The 11,903-nt window shown below is 34.2% G+C and overlaps 1 protein-coding gene across 4 annotated transcripts in view; it reads left to right on the forward strand.

Moving 5' to 3' along the window:
- Window positions 1-8,803, forward strand: part of TMEM232 (transmembrane protein 232) — a 342,108-nt gene extending 333,305 nt beyond the window's left edge. For all 4 annotated transcript variants that reach the window (XM_074382794.1, XM_074382800.1, XM_074382803.1 and 1 more), the window contains 2 exons: window positions 4,202-4,295; window positions 8,189-8,803. In XM_074382794.1, coding sequence (XP_074238895.1) covers window positions 4,202-4,295; window positions 8,189-8,392 — 298 coding nt within the window. In that variant the 3' untranslated portion in view covers window positions 8,393-8,803. The remainder of the gene's footprint in view (window positions 1-4,201; window positions 4,296-8,188) is intronic.
- Window positions 8,804-11,903: the final 3,100 nt, after the last annotated feature.

Here is an 11,903-nt window from a genome sequence, read left to right on the forward strand (position 1 = left end):
TTTGTTGGCTGGATAAATGCCTTCTTTGGAAAAGTGTCTGTTCATATCCTTTGCCCACTTTTTGATGGTGTTGTTTTTTTCTTGTGAATTTGTTTAAGTTCTCCATACATTCTGGATATTAGCCCTTTGATGGGTAGATTGCAAAAATTTTTTCCCATTCTGTTGGTTGCTGGTTCACTCTATTGATAGTTTCTTTTGCTGTGCAGAAGCTTTTACATTTAATTAGATCCCATATGTCTATTTTGGCTTTTGTTGCCATTACTTTTGGTGTTTTAGTCATAAAGCCCTTGCCCATGTCTATGTCCTGGATGGTATTGCCTAGGTTTTCCTCTAGAGTTTTTATGGTGTTAGGCCTCATGTTTAACTCATTAATCCAGCTAGAGTTAATTTTTATATAAGTTGTAAGGAAGGGATCCAGTTTCAGCTTTTTGCACATGGCTAGCCGGTTTTCCCAATACCGTTTATTAAATAGGGAATACTTTTCTCATTGCTTGTTTTTGTCAGGTTTGTCAAAAATCAGATGGTTGTAGTTGTGTGGCATTCCTTCTGAGGCCTCTGTTCTGTTCCATTGGTCTGTATCTCTGTTTTGTACAAGTACCATGCTGTTTTGATTATAGTAGGCTTGTAATAGTTTGAAGTCAGGCAGTGTTGATGCCTCCAGCTTTTCTTTTCTTTCTTTCTTTCTTTTTTTTTTTTTTTTTTTGCTTAAGATAAATGGTTCCAGGTTTTTGGGTTATACAACTACCGAGAGGACGGGAGAATATTTACATCTCAAAAAGGCAAAGAGAAAATTTATAATTGAAAGTGTTCTAAAGTGAATATTGTGCTAAGAAAAGAGAGGTCAGAGGCCTGTCTAAAGTTTAGGAAAACTGAGGATAATGTTAAGGCTCTCTTGCTGTTGGTTAAGGACCTTAAATTCAATGACAGTATCCCTTAAAACATTTCTTTATACTATTAAAACAATTGAACTCATGGACATCAGAGTAGAAAGATTATTACTAGGGCTGGAAGGATAGTGGTGGGGGGGAAGGTAGGAATTGTTAATGAATATGACCTACTATTTGACAGCACAACCGGGTGACTATAGTAAACAGTAACTTCATTGTACATTTAAAAATAACTTAAAAAGTATATTTTTATAACCTGAAGGATAAATGCTGCAGGGGATGTATAACCCATTCTCCATGATATGACTATTATGCATTGCATGCCTGTATCAAAACACCTCATATACTTTATAAATATATACACCTACTGTGTACCCACAAAAATTAAAAATAAGAAAGTCGAATGTCATTATAAGAAACAGAAAGGTAAAGGACACATAGGGTCATAGAAGGAAAAGGCCATGGAGAGATAGAGAAAGAGATAGTAGTGAAGTGTCTACAAGCCTAGGAATACCAAAGACCCAACAGTCACTAGAAGCTAAGAGTGGCAAAGAATAAATTTTCCCCCAAAACTTCTGGACTATCCAAGGCTACTAACACTGATATAGCATTTGTAGCCTCCAGAACTACGAGAGAATGAATTTCTGTTTATCTAAGCCTTCTAGTTTGTGGTAATTTGTTAAAGTAGCCCTAAAAAAATAGTATACGATCTTTCTTGAAAAGTCTCTCTCTACTGTTCATTTAACTTCAAATGTCAAAATTCTACATCTCATTTAATGCTGACAAAATTGTCTAGTCCTCCATTCCTTTTTCTTATAATTGATAATACCAGCTAAACACCACAGCTTTTTCCTCTGAATTCTTTTGACAATGGAGATGATAACAATATTGCAGCTAAAACTTGTTTAGTGTTTGATTTATGTCTAATCCCTCTTTATTCCTTGTGAAAACATAATAAGGCAGGTGCTATTATTTTTTCAATATTAAGGATGAAGAAACTGAAGAACAGAGGGATTTAATAATGCTAAGTTGTAGAACCAAAATTTGCTTTGAGATTTGCCTAAGTAGAGAGTCCATATGCTTAGATATTTTACTATTTTTTTTCTGTTCCTATCCTTGAATGTTTACTTCTCTCATGTCTCATGTTATCTTTCATTATATTCTCTATACATTTTTATTTTCTAGCACAAAATTAAACTGAGGTAACTAAGAAATTACATATGTATAAGCATATTCATTTATTTTTCCCATTTTAAAGGTCTTTCGATATTATGTTGTCTACATTTTTTTTTAAATTTAAACACTTCTTGTTCAAGAAAAAACTTTAGGCAATTTGCTTGAATACTTTTAACCTTAAAATCATTTTAAGATTCTGTTTTATTTATCTATTTACAGCATTTGGCAGATTTCTTTGAGTATCAAAACTTCCCCAATTCCACTGAATGAATTTAGTTAAACCAACTGTCAGCCCCTACATCCAATTTTACACCTTTCTAGGATCGTATTTTCCTTTAATACAGTACTTTAATAGAATGGCTAGAGGCCCTATTCTGCATGCATTAAGAAGCTCAGTGCTTTTCTGCCACAGAATGTTTCTGACTATTATTAACTTAGGAGAGGGCTCCATTTTCCATGCTTGCCTGTCACTTCCATTGTTTTTTTTTGAACTCCTGCCATCAACTCTACTCTCAACGTGTCTCCTGAGATGCCCTCCATTTGCTATACTGGATATTACTCCACTAACACAAGAGTGTTATATGGTAGACTCATTGATGACTTGGAAAATAAAGGGTATTAAAGCATATCATAGTTTTCATTTACTCATTTAATCATTCAGCAAACACACAAACATTCATTGACTATCTAGTGCCACTGTGTTTGGCACTGAGGAAACAATGGTAAGAAAATGGGCAAAATCTCCATGATCATGTAGCTCATACTCTAGCAGGAAATCATAAAACTCACACAGCCACATGATAAATGTAAAATTACAAATTGAAGTATTAGGAAAGGAAATGTTCAGGGTAGATTGATAGCCATGGTAATGGGCATGAACTGAGAGCTGAAGTGTGAGTAGGCATTAACCAGTCCCACAGCAGGGACAGAGGAAGAAGAAAGGCATTAGAGAAAGAAATGACAGCATGTGAAAACAAGCAACATGCATTGCTGGAACAACATACATTCCAGCAACTGCAAGAAAGCCTCTGCATTAAGGATGCATAGACCCAAGCAAATAAAGGAAAGAAAGATACCTGGAGAAACCAGCCGAAACCACTTTAGCAAATGCACAGTCTACTTGAAGCTTTCCTTAAAAATGTAATCTTAATCTTAAAGCTAATGGAAAAATAATGAAGAGTTTGATGTAGGAGATTGACATGATCCACTATATATTTTGAAAAAAATTATGGCTATTGTATAGAGACAAGAGTAAAGTGGGTAAGGAATGGTAGATGCGGGAATTCTGAACATGAAGCCTTCGTCCAGGTGAGAGATTATGGTGGCTCGGCCTAGGGAAGTGATGGTGGAGATGAAGGTAATTGGGAAGGTTTGAGAAGATCTTAGTGCAGTGTGGACCAACAGAACCTGATGAAATAAGTGTATCAAGAATGTAGTACACTGGAATGGAAAAGGCAGAAGCCAGAAAAAATGAGTTCCAGTCTTAGAAATTGACTAGATTTTTTTGGATATGAAAATTTCTCACTGGCTGCCTCTTTTTAGGCTCTTCCCAAAGACTTTCTCCTTTACACCCACTTTCCCACCCTCAAAACCACCTTCTATCACCGTCTTATTACTTTACATATTCCTGGACTCACACAGTTTCTTCATAATAACTTTAATAATACAATAATTATGTGGATAAGTTAACACTAAGTCTTCCTTAGTTTGAAGCCCAGCTTTGTTCTGCTAACAATTTCTTTGAGTTATGCTAGTATGTCTACCATAATTCCACCCTTAGTAATAAAAAGACTTTTGAAATGTATTGAAATCACATCATTTCTCATCATATCTTAGAGCAAATCTTTATGCTTAGGTTTCCACTAGAACTTCCAGGGTTGTGGAGCTGTGTCTGGGGTTGGGCACTTTGATTATCCTATACGTCATGTCCTACCCTCAAAATTATCACTTTTACTGACCCAAGATGGCTTACAAAACCTAAAAGCTGACATACTGTAGTCTACACAAAGTAAATACTTCGTGTTAACAATGAAGAATCAAAATGCCTAGTAATAAATTATGACTTACAATTCTGTCTATTTCTGGGGAATAGGAATAGCTATACCTAATATTGGATTTGTTCTTATGCTCTTTTGAAGGAAACATCCTACTGTATCGGACATTCCCATGGTACCACGTCCAGATTTCTTCACCAAGGCAGATAAAGAGTTGGCAAAAATCATTGACCATCACGTAAGACTGATTTTTTTTTTTTTAACTAGCAGCAAAAGCTTTGTTCCTTTAAAGGCACTTTAAATTATAATATGCAGTTCTGAGACTGAAACCTTAATATGTGGAATTTAAAAGTAGAGCCATGATTGGTTTGCCAAACTGAATCATATCTCACTATGTTATCTATACACCTTAGTGTCTTCATTGGGTTACAGAAAATTTGGCCTTCTGTCATTTGTAAAATACTAGCTTAATCCTGTTTTCTGAATTAGTACTGATTTATTGTGACAAGAGTCTTATATTGAACACTGAACACTGATTTCTTCTGCAGTGTAGTTCTAATAACAGAACAGAAATCTTTTGGCTCAATTTTCAGTGACCGTTCTTTACCCTTGACAGATCAGAAAGACTGTTAATCACTTTGTTCTTAGCATAAGTAAAAAAAAAAAAGCAGTGGCAATACAAGGCCATTCACAGAAGACACTTTAATTCATTGTGCTATATTTAGTTGATAATTTTTTACCAAATACAAGTTATTTTATGTCTAGTTCTTTTTAGGAGCAGAATTGAAGTATGAAAGAAAATATTTTTTGTTTTCTTTAAATAAACTACATAATGTTTTTAAATAAACTATATACCATTATGTGCTTAATTTTATTACTAGTAGTTTAATATTATCTATCAGATTGTGATTAAATTAATAATTTTTTCACATTACCTTTAAGTAGTAATCTTGTGAAAAGATTATTTTATTTACTGATCACATTAAATAGTTTTTACCACATAGCTAGTAATTAAGCCACTCTAGCAATAGCTATAAGTATTGGGTTTTGGAGACTGACTGATACCTTGAAATCACAAAGTGAGAGCTGCAATATTCACTAACAAAATTTTGAGAAACTAATATATGTGTAGGAAATCTTCAAAAATTTCAAATGTTTTATAAATTTCAACATCTATATTTTCTTAGTCATTAAGTCAACTAAGTAACGTAGAAGGCACTGTAAGAGATAGCAACTTGCCAACATCACACACACACACACACACACGCACACACACACACACACACACACATAACTACTTTGGGCTGTATAGGGCTAAAGAGACAGAGGAAAGTATTATGAATAACGGAGATACAGAGATACAGCCTAACAGCCATCCATTCTCTTTTCCTTTTACTAAGGGTATAAGCATTATCCAAGTAATCACTGCCATGGGCCTGCTTATATTGTAGCTAAAGAAAGATAAAGAAATCCTTTTTGAAAATATGCTTGAAAACTTATAGATCCAAATTGTTTGATGTGTGGCTAGCTTAATGAACTAGTACTTCATAGTATTGATTTTGGAAGGTTTATTGAAGTATCTCTGAATATTACATTTTTTTCAGTATTCATGTATATACCACTGCTTTTCAGATGGGCATAGCAATAGTGCTTTGTACTTATATTTTATGCTTTGCAAAATGCTCTTACATTAGTTAGTTTAGTCCTCACAACCCTATATAACATTTACCAATAAGAAAAACAAACACTTGTTTACAATTCAGTTACTTGCTCAATGTTTTAAGTAAATGATGGAGTCTATGCACAAAAACAGATTTCCCTACTCTAAATCTAGTTTCCCTTCTACTTTTTCATAGCTGTTCAAGTTCTTGGCTCATAACTCCTAATCAAAATTAGAGGTGGGAGGGTGGGATATTGACAAAGAAGAACAAAAGCACATTTCCTCAGCTACAGATATTAATTCTCCTTCTAATCCAACATACTTTTGTTGAGAGGTTATCATATGTAGGAAATAGAAAATATACATTCTTGCTCAGGAGATATTAAGGTACCTTATACATTGCTAGTATTCCGTAGCATGATCATTGAATCACTGAGTAAGTTGAATAAATAAGTAAATGGTGCTTCCATTTCCCATCAATTTCAAACATATTTTTTTTCATCCTCCTAGCTACCACAACAGACAATAATAATGGCAGATAAGGTCAAGAAAATACAATTATTTACTCAAATTGAACTGTTGTCATGGTCAGCAGAGACAAAAAGAAAGTATGCTTTTTCCTAAGCCTAATGGAAAGAAGGATTTTGACATTATGGTGAATTTTAGCCATTCCAAATTCTAAGAAGAGGGAGAGGGGGAAAAGCTGTCTTCTGGACAGTGATGATAATATGCCCCTTTTTGGCTGCTTTTATATGTATCGATACTTTTATACATGCTGTTTGTGAAACCAAGAATTCTATTTTACTGGCAGTTCTTAAGAATTAATTCTCTTTTGATTTTTCAGAATTTAAGAAACAAAATCATGAGACCCATTGAAATCTTTCTTTTTTCTTTTTTTTTTCAACTAATGTAACTTTTATTATGAAAAAATTTCAAACAGATACAAACGAAGACAATGGTATAATCACCAACTCACCTCTCCCACGTACCAATGACCTAGATTAAATAGATATGCACATTTTATACAGGATAGATTAGTTCTCTTTGTTTATGGATACTGTCATTGTTATACCAACTATAACTTCTATGCTAACAAAATTGATAATTTTCTTAAAATAGATTATTTAGTTTGTTATATGAGAAAAATAATGTGTCATAGTTGAGTATCATAGAACTTGTAGACAAAACCATAGCATGAATTTCAGCCTGTGCCTGAATGTTCTGGGGGTTTTGCCTTAAATTTCCATATATTTTATGCAAAACTGGTTCCTGAGAAACCAAACATATGAGTAACAACTGTGTATAAATACAATCTTAAGATAAGTCCAGTACTTTTGTATTTCTTATGTAATTAAGACTTAACTGGGAATAAATAATGGATTTGATATTGTGCTTTTATTTGTCATGTTGACTCTAATATGAATATATTAACATTTTACAAAATTTTACTGTGTTCGTCAAAGCTGAGTGACATGCTGTGGACTCTGATGCTTAGCTCCGCTTTTTATTATATGAATATCCCATATGACAAATGTTATTTGTGATTCACAGTACTGGTATGTATAGTAATCTATAAATTAATTGATAGGTTGCTAATCTCAGACTGATCATTTGTGTATATGCATGAGCTGAAAGTGACAAAAACACAGCATTGGCGGTCTTTGGAAAAGACTGAATTGGCAGTCAATATTGGAAAATCCTTAGAATTTTCAATATTTCATACCAGGAGTCATTCTGCCCCAAATATTTTACCCAGCATAAAGTGTTTACTACCTGTTTGTATCATTTCCTCCATCAAATATATTAGAAGTATATATTTTTTTCATAATGATGTTTGACTGATTATTATTATTTACAATACTGTGACTCATTCTTAGGGCTCTTGCCTTCAGATATACTACTATTTACATGACAGCATGGGTTATAAAGTGAAAAAGCTAAGTGCAAGCAAAATAGAAAGAAAAATGATCTTGGCCAATAAGATACATTCTTTAGAGGTGTTTTTATTGGTCTTCTGCATAGTCTACATTTACCTAATAATTTCATTTTCAGCTTCATATGGAATAGTATTAGAGTTTTTGCCTTTCTCTTTAGTTTGTATTTTCTGTATTTTTCTGTTTTGCTTTCATTTGGTACTTCATTATATAACCCATACTGTCATATAAATACCAATATTGATGAAGAAAGTAAAACTATTTGGAATGTAGAAATATAAAACCTATAATGTCTTATTTTGAATGCTTTTATAATCTTTAAATATATTAAGGAAGTTCTATTTTGTGGGACTTACATGCATTCTAATAGGTGACACATATGTTTTACCAGTGAGATAGATAAAAATTTTTTGAGGAATGTCATGGAAAAAAACAAAGAGGATAATTGTATGTAAGAATCTGCATTTTCAGCAGCTACATTGATATGCATTTTTTCATGGAAAATCATATGTGGATGACGTTTTCTCTCTGTAACAGTGGCAGGAAAAGCTAAAGATCCAAAAAGAAGAAGATGCAATATGCAAGGCCCAAGAGCTTGAAGATAAGAAGTTAGAAGAGAAAATTCACTTTCAAGAAATTATGAAGAAAAGAGAAGATAAACTACATAAGCAAACCAAGCCCTATGAGCTTTCTCATAGAAGTAACTTAATTAGAAAAGAAAGTGCCACCCCCCAAAACTGAGGTCAGAAATACATAGCATGAAAAATATCAAGATAGCTGCATAGTAAGAGAACTTTCTTGTGATGAACTTGAGGTATTGTACAGAAGAACTTGTTATCCTGTACAAACTGTTTAATAGTTATTTCTTAGTTCTAAATTAATGACCAACTTAATCACACGTGAATAAAGTGATTTCACTAGCCAAAACTTTCCAATACTACATCTAGTATTTTTCTCAATTGACATTTATCTCATGGTACAGCACATGTAATAACTGATTCTCAGAATGCTGATATTCATCAAACAGTTTGATGGAAATTAACAAGTTAATTAATAAGTCACCATATAAGAATTATTTCTTGAAAACAGAATGAACATAAGCTAACACTTCTATAATTACTATTATTCAAATAAAAACATTATGGCATCTTATGTGATTGTCATTTTATAGTCAATTTATTCCAAACCAAACAAACCCTATTTCAGAGATTTGAATACAGAAGGGCCAGTCATTTTAGATTGTCTTTATCTTAACAGATGCCAGAGGGGACTCCTGAGAGACAGTGGTTTTACCATGTTCTGTGAGTTTATAAGAATAAATCTGTATGATCCTAGAAAGTCCAGGAGCAACTGTTGAAGAGATTCATACAAATAGGAGTCATTTTAGAAATGGAACTCACCTCATCTGAAGTTCTGAACCTATGAGTAAGAGTAATAGGGTGGAGTTTTTATGATGTCTTGTATTCCTTTCCTGAAAAATACAAATAATATTCACACCTCAGTTTCACACAGGTGACTTGGTGATACTCAAGAGACAAGAACTTTAACAGGGGTGTCAAATTCAAACGACTACCAAGTCAGAAAGGTAACAAATTAGTGAAGCCAGCTAAGGAATACCTATCCCATCTAAAGAAATTTCCCGGCTGGGCACGGTGGCTCACACTTGTAATCCCAGCACTTTGGGAGGCTGAGGAGGGCAGAGACTAACCTGACCAAAATGGAGAAACCACGTCTCTACTAAGAAAAAGTACAAATTTAGTTGGGCGTGATAGTGCATGCCTGTAATCTCAGCTACTCAGGAGGCTCAGGCAGGAGAACTGTTTGAACCTGGGAGGTGGAGGTTGTGGTGAGCCGAGATCGAGCCACTGCACTCAGTCTGGGCAACAAGAATGAAACTCTGTCTCAAAAAGAAAAGAAAAGAAATTTCCCACCACTCAGTTACATTCTAAAATGTGTATCAGTATTGTACAATCATCCAGTCTTTCAAGAAGCTTTTAAATGGGACTATTTTTCAAAATAAAAGTAGCTAAGTACCCAAATGTTGGCAACTAATTTTTTAATAACATATTTTCAAGTTAAGTTCGATGCATGGGCCAAAGTATGTGGCCTATATTATGTGAATTCAGGTATCAGTCTTCGTTTAAGGTAACAGTCACATATGGCAGAAAAATCTTGTGTGTAGGTTCCTATTTTGATTCCCTATATAGCTAATTCAAACTTATGTTTCTCTTTCCAAACCCTTTGTATCATCCTTGTGTTCTCAAACGGAGACTATGCAGGTTCCTAGAAATACCTTCCAATACACCTTTCCAAATACCTTCATCCATCTTTGCTTTCTTCACTTGTGGAAAAAAGAACATTCTATAGAAGACCAGCCAGTCCCCTTTTCTCCAAATCTCATCCCTTCCAAAATCTTGTTCCATAAACTATTCACTGTCTCCTCCTAAGTCTTTCCTCATCACTCATTCCTAAACCCATGGGCGTTTCAATTTTCTCCCATTCTTCCATCCAAACTACTCTCTCATTATTGGTTTGTAGCAAGATATAACAACTAAGCTGTAAGTATTAGTAAGGGGACTATGGAGATCTAACTGCTGCTTACAAGAATTTCAACAAATCCTACTGTTTCAGCACCATCTTTATAAAAGAAACCTGTTATCTCCAGTTTCAGAAACTTTCTAGCATTCTGAGGCATGGTCCTTAAGGCATCCTCACTGTAGACTTAGGTTGACGTTTTCTCTGCTTTGCTTAGCCTATTTCTACTTGTTCATCTTCTTTCTTACTTCCACAATGTTATTAATACTTCCAACGTGTTAATATCTCTTCTTCTTGTGGATTCATGCCTCTTTACAAGTAACCCTTTTTATGTCAGAGTGGTGATTTGGAAGGGAACTAAACAAATTTTATATACAGATACACGGAGAAAGAAAGAAAAGGGGAGAGAGAGATGATTAATCAGAATACACCTTTATTCTTAAATTATTTTTAAAATTCCTAACATTTGGCAACATGCATCTCTCATGGTCTTTCTCCTATTTTGCTGATTCTTTCTGCAATATTAACAAAGACTGTGGGCTGTAGATCTGGAAACACACTCTAGTTATGCCTTCCACCAGCAACTAAACAGTAGGCAAGTTACTGAACCCATTTTCACTTTCGTTTACTCATTTATCAAATTAACACAATTTATGTAAAGAGTAGTATCAGTTAGAAGCTAATTAGGAAAGAAAACAAACTTGTCAGTCATTTTAACAGAGAATTTAATGTAAGAAGTTATCTTCAAAGGTGTTAGAGAAATGAATAAATGGAAAGGGGAAACAGCAATAACACAGAAACAATAACTGCAGGAAACTGCAACCACATTTGGAGCCATGGAATCAGAGAGAAGAGGTTTGCATTGTGAGACTCTAAGGCATGCAGAAGGCACTTTACACAGCCGAACTCGGATCCCTGATGGGGAGAAATTGCCCAGCTATTGCTGGTAATTCTGAGGGCACAATACAACTAGTTCTGGGAGTGCATAAAAAAATGAAAACTGTAACAACTTGTATCTTGCTGAAACCACGCTATCAGGAAGGGTGGGAAAACTGGAAGAATCAAATGTTTTCTTCCCTCTCATCCTGAAACTCTTTTCATGTGCTTCCTGTTTTCTACCATCACAAAGCAGAGAAAACAAGGGTGGGTTTTGAAATGAAAGACACTAGTTAAATAACTGAACATTGTGTGGCTTAGAACATATTAGACCATGCAATAAAAGTTAACTCTCCCTTCTTTTCCTTTGCATCTTAGGCCCTGTTTTCCACTTATTCTGCAAGATTTCCCAGGGCAGGGGCTGGGGGGAGTTTAAAAGAAAGAATCATCTCTTAAGTTGATATAAATGGCTTAAAAATAAACTTTACTAATTTATTTTAATAACTAATCCTTAATTCTTCCAACAAGTTATTTTAACACAAATTCAATTGAAATTATTTGTAATTTGTGTTTAGTATTCACTTTGCTTCAAAACTCACAAAGGATTCTAGGAGTCACAGACTGGTTTGGGTCCCAGAAAAATTATTTCAGCTACTCTCTTGTTGTTTAGCTTATGATTTCTCAGCCTTATTTATTGTTCCATTCTTCCCACTGTAAGTTGACAGGAGAAAGAAAAAGAGAAAGATCCTCCATATCTATCTAACCTGCACAGCTCTTAGTCACCTTTAAGTGCCTCTACTATTAAAAAGTGTTAACCTATCTCGGGTCTAAATGTCTTCCT

The sequence above is a fragment of the Saimiri boliviensis genome, chromosome 1 (genome assembly GCF_048565385.1).
Source record: "Saimiri boliviensis isolate mSaiBol1 chromosome 1, mSaiBol1.pri, whole genome shotgun sequence".
Classification (NCBI taxonomy): Eukaryota; Metazoa; Chordata; class Mammalia; order Primates; family Cebidae; genus Saimiri; species Saimiri boliviensis.